The sequence below is a fragment of the Schistocerca cancellata genome, chromosome 2 (genome assembly GCF_023864275.1).
Source record: "Schistocerca cancellata isolate TAMUIC-IGC-003103 chromosome 2, iqSchCanc2.1, whole genome shotgun sequence".
Lineage (NCBI taxonomy): Eukaryota > Metazoa > Arthropoda > Insecta > Orthoptera > Acrididae > Schistocerca > Schistocerca cancellata.
Genome location: NC_064627.1, coordinates 307,474,382 through 307,489,186, shown reverse-complemented (window position 1 = coordinate 307,489,186; position 14,805 = coordinate 307,474,382). Strand labels below are relative to the sequence as shown.

The 14,805-nt window shown below is 42.7% G+C and overlaps 1 protein-coding gene across 1 annotated transcript in view; it reads right to left on the bottom strand.

The window, feature by feature from the left end:
- LOC126145244 (uncharacterized) overlaps positions 1–14,805 on the bottom strand; it is a 102,974-nt gene that overhangs the window by 10,646 nt on the left and 77,523 nt on the right. Inside the window, exon 2 of the mRNA XM_049915544.1 lies at positions 9,159–9,450. Within this exon, the coding sequence (XP_049771501.1) occupies positions 9,159–9,449 (291 nt within the window). The 5' untranslated portion in view covers position 9,450. The remainder of the gene's footprint in view (positions 1–9,158; positions 9,451–14,805) is intronic.

The window sequence follows — 14,805 nt, the reverse complement described above, 5'->3', positions numbered from 1 at the left end:
TGATAACTGCACATCAATAGTACTTTCCATTTCCGCAATGTTTACGGTGCAGGTTTTAGGTGATTCTCACCGTATGTTGTCATAAGTTCAGAGATCATATTCATTTGATGTGGTTCCGAATCTGCCCAAAAGGATGAAACGTTAAATCATTCCTTTCACTATTTTATTGTCTTCTAAGCTGATATGTATTTACATAACATTTTCAGACATGTTCAATCTCCATATTCCACTAGAATGTACGCAGGACATGTAATAAATTTAACGTAGTGACACTGTCGGATAGATAAGCATAGAAAATACTTAATTTCAGAAATAACGCCAGTTTTTCTAAAAATTGCGCTTATAGCGCTGAATTTTATGAGAAATTTAAGACATGCAATTGCTTTTTACACACTGTATTGCAGTCACACTATCATCATATTATTATGAGACACATGTGTTTGGAGACCACTTTAACAAAGAAGACTGCTACATCCACACAGTAAAGTGACAGATAAGTGTGGCATTGCTCTATTAATGGTGCTCGTGAAGCTGTCAGTGCCAGTGCTCACGTCTCCAAAGCATCGGAAGAGTGGGATTTCTCCTTAGGCCACCACCTTACTCACTGATGCTGGTCATCCGGGATAGAGCAGAAACACGATTTATCACAGGACACAGTGCGGTGTGATTGATCAGCTGTCCATCCTTCCCAGTGAAGCTAATACTTGATGTGCACCTTTTTTCGTTGTGGTCTTAATGTCAGCCAGTGCATGGGATTCCCATGTCCAGCTGCTGCTAATCTCTGACCGATGGCGTGCCATAACAGAATGTTGCAGAGCGTCCAATACCGTACTTGTTCTGGGTTGGCAGGTGCAGATATGAAGGGATTATGATGTGCTTGGTGCACAATACAGTGATACTCCATTGTGGTGGTCAGATGTGATTGACCGGAACCTTGACAAGTGTGCCTGCCCTCAAATTCCCAAGCAGTCCAATGTCGGACCAGTGTCACATCCGAATGTCCCGAAATCTGAATACTGGACTATTCGACTAGCTGGCCAAATCAAGATCCATAATGTGGCTCCTTACAAACCTTGTTGGATGCTGATATCATTATCTCACACGAGTACGTGGCATCTGCATGTCCTTACCAGTGGTCACTCAGGATCTGACGCTGTTCATGCCCCGTATACGATCCAGCAGGCCAGGTAACAATGCTAACACTAGCGCACTCTAGTGAAGGCTGACTACACGTGTAGGGTAAGCCTGGACAGTCCTGGTTTTTTAGTGCTGTCCGGGGTTGCAAAAATGTCTAGTGTCTGAGAATTTTATGACTGACAAGTACTTTTTTTAAATTTTAGACGTGTATGTTTGACATTGCGTTTTTAACGATTGTCTTACGGCCATGCGCCTCAGCCGATCTTGGAGCAAGTGCTGACGTTGACGGGAGGGCGTGGCTACAGGTCACGTAACTTTCACTTAGTCATTTACAACACACCAGAGAAAATGGGTTTATGTTGTTTTCGTGTTTGAAGTAACTCATTTACAAGTTTTTGGTCCTTTTTACCTCTGCTCGTCTTTTGCCTCATCATTTAGCTGTGCACAAAAGAGTGTCTGTGTTTAATGTTAACCTGCAACAGGAAAACAAAGTTTTGAAATTGTGTAATGACAGCAACAATGGCGTATTTATTGCACGCTATGTACTAAATAATTTTATGTTGCACATAAAGAAAAATGCGACATTTAAAGACCACGTGAAAACAACTAAGCTTAGGAGTGCTATTGATACTACTGCTTCACCATATGTATGAATTTTTTTTAAAGCCAAAGAAAACAGTGATCTGCAGTGTGCAGCTATAGAGGCCACATTTTCATACCACACTGCTAAACACGAACATCATTTCTGAAAAATCTCATATCTACTGAAAAATACAACTGAATAAATGAAGTTAATGTTTCAGTAAACTGCTCTAACTAAATTCAAAAGTACGTCATGGGTTGGACTCAGATAAAATATGGTAATTTGTCCACGGTTGTATCCATAAAAAGTATGGTTAGCCTATGCCAGTGGCCGTTCTACCTGTCAGAGAGAATTGAATCATTTACATACCCGCCGATGGTGTGTATGTGTACGAAGTTAGATTGACATCTGACCATGTCTTCTGGTGCTTCACTTTTTTTGTCAGGGAGTGTAATTAGTGCCCTGTTGTTATCACTCATCAAAAGCTGACGTTATCACTTAAAGATGATGAGCAGGTGGCTCGTCGAAATATCACCAAGTCTTAATGATGCCATATGATATAACAATCGAAAGTTCAACAATATGTTTTGTTTTGTGTGAGCTCCTTGCCAAGCTTTTAGGGTAGATGTTTTTATTTATTCCAGAGTGGCAATCTCATCATTTTTTAGTTATCTGCTTGCCCTGCATATATCTCTTAATTTAATTTCTGAGTTGTTTTCTGATTTTGATGTTATTAAACATGCCAACAAATCCAGTCGTAAGGCCGATGATGTGAAATTAAATGATATTTGTATTCCTGTGGTGAAGAAAATTTGTATAGCTCTTTCCAGTATTCGGCGATAGGAATAGAATATGACAGCAGCTAACAATGGCGAATTGCGCTCGAGTTATGAAAATATGTAACATCACTCCTCTTCACGGGAACACGCGGTAACGAAATTTTACTGCAGTGAGTAGTGAACCAGGGTGTGAATCGGATGTACATGGAAGCTACAACCTCTTTGAAGATTTCCGTTCTAAGTTGGGACGAAACACTGGGATTCTGAAAGAAATTCATTCGACCATGGCGTAATATCTGCATGTACATAAATACTTTGCAGTCCACTTGCTTGTCATATATCAGTAAGAAACTCTTAAACATTTAGCTCTGACGAGAGACAAGTAGAAGAACTGTGGCTCAGATTTAGAAGAGTAGTTGACCATGCACCTAACAGATATGTACCTAGTAGAACAGTTCATGATGGTAGGGAACCTCCATGGTATACAGTTGCTACAAAGAAACTTCGAAATAAACAGAGACAACTGCATTTTATGTCTAAAATGAAGTATGGGATTATACATAGATGCTGAATGAAACGCCTATGGCTGTCAAGAGGACAATGTGTGAAGCCTTGAACGACTACCATACAAGAATATTATCGAAATATTTATCATGAAAACCCAAAGAATTTCTGGTAACATGTAAAGGCTGTTGGAGGTACCAAATTTAGTGTCCAGACACTCATGGACGAGGCAGGGACTGAAACTGAGTGTAGCAAAACAAAAGCAGAAACTCTGAAGTCCATTGTCAAATGTTCCTTACAAATGAAAAAACAATGGTATTGCACACCACTGCAGAGATGAGTGATACAGATGTTGGTGTCAGTGGTGTTGAGAAACACCAAAAATCTTGAAGACTGAGTAAAGCTCCAGGACTCGATGTAATCTTCAGAACATTGATTATATACTGAATTTGCGGCTGAGGTAGCCCTCTTTTTTAGGCGTAATCTACTGTAGATCTCTCAACAAGAAACTGTACCAAGTACTTGGAAGGGTCCGCAGCTCGTGGTCGTGCGATAGTGTTCTCGCTTCCCACGCCCGGGTTCGGCTCCTCAACGCCGACTATAAAATAATAGCGAAATGCATCGCAAACAACCTGAAATCGGCGATGAGGAAAGTCATCAGTTCGTGGCAAACGTGCGGTACCAGGGAAAAATATATTTGACGCCACATGCACCTACAGGGACATAATAGCACAGGCAGCCACCACCAGAAGTGCAGGTGCCATAATTTCGGTGGACTTCAACAAAGCCTTCGACAGGATCGACCGCAAATATCTCGTAGACACACTAAACAGACTCGGGTTTGGGCAAAAATTCATCACAATCATCCAGAAGATACTAAGTACTGCGAGATCGACAGTAATAATCAATAGTTGGGAAACAAAACTGATAAAACTGGACAGATCCGTGAGGCAAGGCTGTCCATTGTCAGTGGCTCCATTCGCTATAGCACTGGACCCGCTGCTGCGGAAACTCACAAACGACATCAGAGACTTCTCCGTAGGAGGCAAAGCAGTAGCATGTATAGCCTACGCTGACGACCTAGGCATCTTTATTGAAGACCAGGAAGATATTGGGAGAGTAGAAACCATCATGAATACATTCCAAAAAGCGTCAGGCGCCCAAACGAACCCCAGAAAAACAGTGCTACTGCCCATAGGGAATCGACGACTCAAACCAGACAGCCAGTGGTATAAAATAGCAGAAAGCCATAAAGTTCTTGGAATATATATACAGTCTTGTCCACGTAGAATGGCCGCATACAACTGGAGGGACGTGCTACACACCATAAGAGGTCTCTCCAGACAGCACGCGAACCGGAAGCTAACAATCCACCAGAAAACAGAACTGATAAACACGACGATCCTGTCGAAAGCATGGTACCTGGCGCAAATCTTAAGCACCCCGACAGAAATTGCGCGAGCACTAACGAGCGCAGTGTACTACCTGTTGTGGCGTCGAAATATATTCAAAGTGGCGCAAGCAACGTGCTCGCTGCCAACGAAAGAAGGGGGACTAGGTCTAGTTGATATAAAGACCAAATGTGCAGCCCTTCTACTGAAACGAACGCTCGCCATCCAGTACAAAAACCCTGACAGCGTCACAGCCAAGATAATTGGAAGATACAAGCCCGCATCACAAGAAGCGCCGGTCGACACGAGGCACATTCCCTTCAGAATGCGACACGTCAGGCTGCACTACGCCAACAAAAGTTACGTTCTGGACACCGTGGTGAACCCCAGCCACAGAACAGCCAAGAGAATATACTGGGCCCTCAGGGGGAAGCCGGCAAAAAACAAAATTGAACACAAACTCCCGCAATACAATTGGAAACAAATATGGGGGAACGTCTCGGAAAACGTGTTGCCTAAACATGCAAAGGAGACATGGTACAAAATAATTAACAGAACGGTACCAACCAACCAAAGACTGGCGGAGATAAAACTCGTCGCAAGTGACAAGTGTGACGTATGTGGCATGACCGACACCCTCGAGCACCGATTCACGTGCGGGAATGCCATCAACATCTGGGAAGCGTGCCAGCAGATGGTGGCCCACACCAACAGAACGGCGCCGGGAAGCATCACAGTGGAAGCAATCACCGCCCCAGACTGCAACCCATTTCCACGGCCCAAGCGACTGGCGACTCTCTGGATCCTCGCCATGACGGCATACGCCATCGTAGCGCGGAGGCAGACCGACCAGCTGGCCTTCCTGATGGACCTCTGGGAGGAGAACAGGACGGCCCAGCAGCACAGGCGATACCACGAGAACTTCAAAAACTTCCTGCAGATTCCACTGCAGACAGCAATCGCCAGAGTCCTTCCCAGCCTGTGACCCTCAGCACCGCCACCAGCCACCTCACCACACTCACCACAAGAATAACGTGTGCAGTAATAGTGAACAAGTGCAACACAAAAGATAAAGTGCTTTCTCTTCTCGCATCAAATAGTGAATATAGTAGTATAAAGTGAAATCAGTGATACAAAGTGCTTCTCACCAAACATCTGTCAGGCTCGCAGCCAAAACAGTGTCAAAAGTATGCACAGTAGTACTACCAGTTTTTTTTAATTAACTTTTCTTCCATTATTGTACTATACTGAATAGGAAACAAGCATTACTTAGTGGAAAGTGCCAACTACTCATTATTATTATTAAATATATTTTTTAATGTGCCTATAAAATTCTATTGATTACTCACACTATCCTTTCTGCTTCTCTTATGTAATATGACAAAATTTTCTCTCTTCTTCAATTTAGGTATATTCTGTAGTATATGTAATAAACGTTTCTTCCACTTCTGCTCCACCTATCATGGTGACGTTTCCCTCATACTGTCCCACTTAAAAGTGTAACTAGAGGAAGAGATCAAACCAGAATACACAATGTGCCTGTGGCATCACAAGTGCATCTTATACAGAAACATAAACTCAAAATCAATGCATCGATGCCAAATATAAACTGTTATGCCTGTCCTGCAGTGTCTACCCCCTCAAAAAAAAAACGAAAAAGGGAAAATATAAAAACGAAAACATATAAAATGACAGTAATATTAACCAACACTAGGAATATAATAGATTAATAGAATAAAATGTCTTTTTTTAAAAATGTATCGTTGTTAATATATTTAAATAAATATATATGGTTACAAAAAAAAAAAAAAAGATTCCCGGGGGGTCAGGGATTTTCTCTGCCTCGTGATGACTGGGTGTTGTGTGATGTCCTTAGGTTAGTTAGGTGTAAGTAGTTCTAAGTTCTAGGGGACTGATGACCATAGATGTTAAGTCCCATAGTGCTCAGAGCCATTTGAACCATTTTTTAGTACTTGGAAGAAAGTACAAGTCACATTCATATGCAGGAAGGCTATCAGAAGTGATACACGAAACTACCATCCAATACCCTTTTAATTCATTTGTTGTAGAGTCGTATAACTCATTCTGAGCTCAAATATGATCAGCTATCTTGAACATAATTACTTCCATACCACGCAGCACATATTCCAAAAACGTCGATCATGTGAAACCCAACTCACACGTTTCTCACATGACATTCTAAAGCCATGGATCAAGGCAGTCGGGTAGATACGTGCCTCATTTCTCGATTTCCGAAAAGTATTTCACTCAGTACCACACCTGCACTTGTAATCAAAAGTGCAACAGTACAGGGCATCAAGCGAAATTTGTGACTGGATTGAGGATTTCTTGGTAGGTAGTATGCAGGATATTTTCTTGGATGCAGACTCATCAGCAGATGTCGAAGTAACTTCGGATGTGCCTCAGGGACATGAGTTACCCTTGCTGTTCATGTTGTTATTTTTACGGAAGAAGCAATTATCTATAATGAAGTACAGTCTAGAAAAAAGTTGCACGAATAAACAACCGGATCTGGATAAAATTTGAAACTTCGAAAGGTTGGCAGTTTTCTTTAAATGTTTAGAAATGTGAAAATGAATCGGTCTTTTTAAAAAGGGCGTAAGTCAAGAAAACCAACTTAGTGGGAAACTAAAAAAACTGTTTTGGAAGAAAAATTCCAGGAAATAAGAAAGTTTGCTCGTATGAAATAGTAGTATAGGTGCCCCTTGATTCGTATATACATTAACTGTTAAGTGAATACATACTATGTTATGTATATTTAAAATGTGAAAACATCTGCCCTTTAAAAAATGGTCTCATAGGAAGAAGACAGAACAAAATGTTGATATTAGGCCACGTTAGTGAATTAAATGTTACAAAAACGATTCTAAGCCACAGAGAATGGACATAATACCTTTAAACTGGTAAAAGAAACATTTAGAAATATTAGAAAAGGTACATAAAACTCAAGCCTTTCCACTTGGGATGAACTGTTCCTCAGTCATCGTCATGTGCTGTACTACTGTCAGTAGTCCAGCTCAAAAGTTCGTCGTAGAATTGCGTACGCTCACTTGAAACATATCGCTACATCTTTTCTGCGTCTTGAATTTTTTGCACTTTAATTGGCACCGATCCTGCTGGGTAGGCGGGGTTTGTTGGAGGAGGTACAGGTTCTCGCTGATGGGCCATGATGAATGTTGGCTCACTAATTCGTTGATACACGTCGAGCGTTTTATGAACCCAACTCTGTCACTCGACTAAACAAAGTGAAAGGAACTGGTGAGTGCAAAGTTACATCTGTCACATCTTAGCTTGTACCTTGTTTCTTCAGAAACTGTCGTCTTCTTACAATATTTTGTCCACCAACCTTTTAAGTCCAGAATGTCTGATGTGTCAACTTCTGTAACTATAAATTTTCCTGATTTTGTACTGCTTTGTAGAATGTGCTATGTTGTTTGACGAACAGTGAATATTCTGTCGAAACTTATCCGAAGTGATATCAGAGTCACGATCACAAGGTAAAAAGCTGTGTCCTCTCACTGGAAAATACTGCTGAAAAAGTTTGGGACGTCCAGAATCTGTCAGTGAAAGTATCTACTGGTTCCTTCGTGACAAACATACGAAGTGCTAGTCCAGCTTTTTATGTCTCGAATGCATAAAACATTGACTGAGATCTCTCCGAGATAAATAGATGCTGTACTAGTACTTTTGGCAGGCTAATACGAGGGTGTTTTGAAAAGTTCTCGGAATCACCACGAGAGGTCAGGACAACGAGTTGTTTACGTGTTATTCATTGGACTGTTGCCTGGAAACACGTGCCACGTCAGTGCTCTTGGAAAAGAGCTGTGGCGGTAACGAGGCTCTGTTGTTGTTCCCACGTAGTGATTTGCGAAGATGGAAAAAAATCGAGATTTGAGCAGTGATTAAGTACTTCGCGAAGAAAGGAATGAAATCAAAGGACGTTCGTGTCGATTTCCAGAATAAACTGGGGGACTCTGCTCCTTCATACTGGACTCAAGCCATGTTGCCAAGTTCACATTTAAATTTGGTCGGGAGAGCTTAGATGATGATTCGCGCAGTGGTCGGCCAAGATGTGTCACTACTCGAGAAATCATTGTAAAAGTTCACAAAATGATAATGGAGATCGCCTATTGAAAGTCCATGAAATTGCTCACGCTCGCCATATGTCATCTGAAAGTGTATATCACATTTTAACTGAAGAATTAGAAATGAATGTATTTTTTATTTGGCATTTAGAAATATTTGCTAGGATACCTTATAGCACGTAGATTTAAAACGTGTAAGCTTCCATCAATAACTATGGTTTGGTGAAAATTGAATGTCTCTCTGAGTGGTCACTTTCCCACCTCCGCCTCCCCCTCCTCAACATGCGGCCCGAGATTTCGCTCTACAATGGTCAATATCGGCTTGTAAGCAAAAATATTTGACGACCACAGGTCTGGAATATTTCTTTCACGTATGGATAGTTGGACTAATTGTTCGAGGCAATTATCAGACGAAGTTTTCAGTATTATTTCGCAAGACTGTCCTTAGCGCCGGTAACCTATAATATCCCGAACTATTTTAATTATCGCGGCATTTCCAGCTGTGGAAGTTATTTCCTCAAACACTGATAGAGGTGTATCAGGTCAGTTTCTTTGGGGGAGGAAAATAATTTTCACGGAAGGAACTGGAGGCTGGAACAATATGGGTTACTGTTGGCGACGAACTTCATTTGACTTCTGAACGGAGCTGCAAGCTCACCGAATGCAGGGACAAGGTTGACGGCCGCGGCGCCGACGCGGTGCTGTGGCGGGGGTAGCAGTGGCGGCTGGCGCCAGCCTTGATGAGCTCGACGACGAAGGGCTCCGCGCCCGGCTCGGAGCAGGCGATCATGAGGCAGGTGCCCTTGTAGGGCCGGCCGTACCAGTGGTCGGGGTCGACGTCAGGCCGCGCCAGTAGTTCGCGGAAAGCGGACAGGTCCCGCCGCTCCAGCGCCTGTATCAGCTCCATTTGCGCCTCCGAGCACTCGCACGTTGCCCGAGGCTCGAACATCCTGGAACAGCATAATGCGAGGGGCAACCGTATAGCTTTAATTGTTGTGGTTGTTGTTGTCTTCAGTCCTGAGACTGGTTTGATGCAGCTCTCCATGCTACTCTCTCCTGTGCAAGCTTCTTCATCTCCCAGTACCTACTGCAACCTACATTCTTCTGCATCTGCTTAGTGTATTCATCTCTTGGTCTCCCTCTACGATTATTACCCTCCACGCTGCCCTCCAATGCTAAATTCGTGATCCCTTGATGCCTCAGAACATGTCCTACCAACCGGTACCTTCTTCTTGTCAAGTTGTGCCACAAACTCCTCTTCTCCCCAATTCTATTCAATACCTCCTCATTAGTTATGCGATCTACCCATCTAATCTTCAGCATTCTTCTGTAGCACCACATTTCGAAAGCTTCTATTCTCTTCTTGCCCAAACTATTTATCGTCGACGTTTCACTTCCATACATGGCTACACTCCATACAAATACTTTCAGAAACGACTTCCTGACACTTAAATCTGTACTCGATGTTAACAAATTTCTCTTCTTCAGAAACGCTTTCCTTGCCATTGTCAGTCTACATTTTATATCCTCTCTACTTCGACCATCATCAGTTATTTTGCTACCCAAATAGCAAAACTGCTTTACTACTTTAAGTGTCTCATTTCCCAATCTAATTCCCTCAGCATCACCCGACTTAATTCGACTACATTCCATTATCCTCGTTTTACTTTTGTTGATGTTCATCTTATATCCTCCTTTCAAGACACTGTCCATTCCATTCAACTGCTCTTCCAAGTCCTTTGCTATCTCTGACAGAATTACAATTTCATCGGCGAACCTCAAAGTTTTTATTTCTTCTCCCTGGATTTTAATACCTACCCTGAATTTTTCTTTTGTTTGCTTTACTGCTTGCTCAATATACAGATTGAATAACATCGGGGAGAGGCTACAACTCTGTCTCACTCCCTTCGCAACCACTGCTTCCCTTTCATGTCCCTCGACTCATATAACTGCCATCTGGTTTCTGTACAAATTGTAAATAGCCTTTCGCTCCCTCTATGTTACCCCTGCCAACTTAAGAATTTGAAAGAGAGTATTCCAGTCAACATTGTCAAAAGCTTTATCTAAGTCTACAAAAGCTAGGAACGTAGGTTTACCTTTCCTTAATCTTTCTTCTAAGGTGAATCGTAAGGTCAGTATTGCCTCACGTGTTCCAATATTTCTACGGAATCCAAACTGATCTTCCCCGAGGTCCGCTTCTACCAGTTTTTCCATTGTCTGTAAAGAATTCGTGTTAGTATTTTGCAGCCGTGACTTATTAAACTGATAGTTCGGTAATTTTCACATCTGTCAACACCTGCTTTCTTTGGGATTGGAATTATTATATTCTTCTTGAAGTCTGACGGTATTTCGCCGGTCTCATACATCTTGCTCACCAGACGGTAGAGTTTTGTCAGGACTGGCTCTCCCAAGGATTATCACCACTAAAAATTTAAGTTATGTTGGTAATTTTTGTTTTTCGCAGGCATATGTCGTCAGTTCTGATACAAACTGAAATCATCGCACCAAAGTATCGTAACGCGCCGCTAGGTAAGCCAAAACATAAGCGAGCAAACCATTAATAAAGTGGATATTGTGCATGGATAACTCCATATCCGGCAGAAAACCAGACACCTGGAGATGTCAACAGATCGCAGGGGAAGCCTGAAGAATTATATCGAGAGACTCTACGGGTAGAAGATGTACCGAAATATCAAAAAGCTGGGCAAGCTTTGACAAAGAAAAGGGGCAATGATCAGTTCTTTCAGCTTCCTGCTGGTGTGTCTAGTTGGGTACATGGTACAAGTTTTCGCCAGTATCAGTACGCATATGCACTGACGGTAAAAAATGCAACATCAAAAAATAATGAATGTAGAGTAATGAAGTTTATGGAATACATTTACCTAGGTAGCTTACTTAAGTGATTAACATTGCGAGAAAAACCGCTGAAAATTTGAAATGCTGGGACGTTAATATCTGGCGTAACCGCCAGAATGTTGAATGTAAGCATGCAAAAGTGCGTGCATTGTGTTGTACAGATTCCAGATGTCAGTTTCTGGGATGGAGTTCCATGCCTGTTACACTTGGTTGGTCAACATAGTAACGGTTAATGCTGGTTGTGGATGACGCTGGAGTTATCGTCCAGTGATCTCCCATAGGTGCTCGCTTGGAGACAGATCTGGTGATAGAGCAAGCCATGGCAACATATCGATACAGAGCAAGCCATGGCAACATATCGATACTCTGTAGAGCATGTTGGTTTACAACAGCGGTATGTGGGCGAGCATTATTCTGCTGGAAAACACCCCCTGGAATGCTCTTCATGAATGGCATCAGCAGGTCGAAACACCAGACTGACGTACAAATTTGCAGTCAGTGTCGTGGGATAACCACGAAAATACTCCTGCTGTCATACGAAATCGCACCCAAGACCATAATTCCGAGTGTAGGTCCAGTGTGTCTAGCGCGTAGACAGATTGGTTGCAGGCCTTCAACCAGCTTCCTACTAACCAATACACGACCATCACTGGCACTGAGGCAGAATCAGCTTTCATCAGAAAGCTCTACCCTGCCCTTCAATGAACACCAATGAAGTCGCAAATGGCAGTGGAAGGAAAGCTATCGGGCTTCTGGCTCGGAGCTGTCCTTGAAGTAACCGATTTGTAACGGTTCATTGTGTCACTATGGTGCCAACTGTTGCTCAAATTGCTGCTGCAGATGCAGTACGATGAGCCAGAGCCGTACACCGAACACGATGGTCTTCCCTCACGGTAGTGCCATGTGGCCGTCCAGAGCCAAGTGTTCTTGCGACTGTACGTTCTCGTGACTATCGCTGCCAGAAATCACGTACAGTGGCTGCATTCCTGCCAAGTCTTCCTGCAATATCGCAGAAGGAAAAATTAGCTCCTCGTAGCGCGATTACACGACCTCGTTCAAACTCAGTGAAGTGTTGAAATGGCGTCTTTGTCGTCTTAAAGACATTCTTGACTAACATTAACTCACCACGTCCAATCTCAAAGGCAACTAAAGCTCACGACCGTTGCAGCGTGTGTTTAAAGCAAACCTGATTTGCATCCTCATAGGGCGCTATTAGCGCCAATTTTATGCGACAGACGTGAAAGTTGAACAGACATCAACTTCCAGATGTAGACATACGACTACCAACTTTCGTATATGTTGCGCAGCTCCTTCATGGTTTTGGGATTTTTTTTCGTCTATATATTTGTACCTCATGCCGTGACTGTGTTATCTGTGGCTCGTCATTTCGCAAATTCCGGTAAACCATGCTGCACAGAAGACTGGCAGAGGCTTACCTCGATGAGGACCAATTTGGGTTCTGGAGAAGTATGGGGTTAGTCACTGCAGTACTGACCCTACGACTTATTTCAGAAGAAAGAATAGAGAAAGGCAAACGTATGTTTACAGCATTTGTATATTCGGAGAATGCTTTCTACAATGTTGACTGGAATACATATTAGAAATTCTTAAGGTAGCGTGGATAAAACACAGGGAAAGAAATGTTATCTACAACTTGTATATAACCAAGGCTGCAGTTATAAGAGGAGACAGACGTGGAAAGGGAGCAGTACTGTCGGCTGCTGTGGCCGAGTGGTTCTAGGCGCTTCTGTCTGGAACCGTGCAACCGGTACGGTCGCAGGTTCGAATCCTGCCTCGGGCATGGATATGTGTGATGTCCTTAGGTTAGTTAGGTTTAAGTAGTTCTAAGTTCCAGGGAACTGATGATCTCAGATGTTAAGTCTGTACACTGAGACTGCAGTAATGAGAGCTAGTGGAAAGCAAAAAGAAATTTGGAAAGCAAAATAAAGTTGAGGGAGAATAATGTGTCGTGCAGGTATATCGTAGCGCGATTCAGTATCCCCCTGGTTGGTAGCATCATTGGCGGTGGTAGAGTCAGAGCGATTTTCCAGCCCAAGAGGGAAGCGCAGTGACGATTAGGTCGATTTAAGCGCGACCACGTGGACGGTTGTACTGTCTCAGTGATCGGGTGTCTAGCGGTTTGTGTGGCGACGGTGAGTAGTTACAGACATGACGTCTTGCCCGATAAGATCCTTGGTTTGCTGCTGCATTTGTAATGAGTCGGCCAGATCAGTGTAGACGTTGTTTCAGTGTGTTGCTTGGACACCTACTTGAATTTAGATTATTCCGAAGAAGTTAGTCTTCATTGTGGTGCCAGGTTGGTTTCCTGTCCCCAGTTCCAAAAGATTGAACACGAGGGCGATTGGTGAATATACTCAACCGATTGCAGCTATTGATTGGACGGTTATTATGTTCCTGCTTCCTGGGAACTATAGTGAGCATTCAATTACAGTCCCAACGTCACAGCCGGCCGCTGTGGCCAGCTGTTCTAGGCGCTTCAGTCCGGAACCGCGCTGCTGCTACGATCGCAGGTTCGAATCCTGCCTCGGGTATGGATGTGTGTGCTGTCCTTAGGTTAGTTAGGTTTAAGTAGTTCTAAGTCTAGGGGACTGATGACCTCAGATGTCAAGTCCCATAGTGCTTAGAGCCATTTTTTGAACCAACGTCATAATGTATGTGTGAAAAGGCTATTCTCTTACTTACCAGCCTGGTTATTCATCGCCCTCTGTAAAGCAGTTTTTGTGAACTTTTCAAGAGGTATCATTCAAGTCATTTTACTGCGTATTTTTAACTGTTAAGCTGACGGTGTGGAAGCCTCTTGGCGGGGTTTTGCTGGCTAACTGGCGTTATGTAAATTAAGCGTTACTTTGCGTGATTTCAGCGCACGACTCGCTTTTTCCAATTTTGTCCAGTGTATTTTCGTGTTGTAATTTTTTCTAAATTTGTTAACTAGTAATTTATATGTTACATAACACCTAGAGTCCACGTGTGGTTGATATTGTGAGATCCGCTAAAACGACATTAAGCAAAAGAATTGATTAATCCTGAAGTGGACGCTCTCTCCGTTAGTAGTACTAACGCGAGAGCCTGGAAACAGTTGGCCAACTGTGTTGAGTGTAGTTTTCGCCGTACACAGGCACCTTGTCCGCACGACAACTAATTGTGTTTATGCAAGTTTGTCATCAGCTTATTTACTTGGATTGCTTACTTGCTTAAATTTGGAATGTACTGTTAAACGTCATGTTGTTGATATTAACTGTCTGTGTTAAGGCTTGGATTTAAGGTCAAGTCTTCAGAAAAATTTTCTTAAGATTCTTTTCTTATATTTGTTTTCTAAAATGTTAGTTTAAAGGTTTTGCCAAAATTACAACCAGTTGCCTTGCTTCCAAAAGAAAAGTCACTAGTAAATTAAATTCTGGCAGTAGTCGCTGCGATTTTTAGATCTTTTT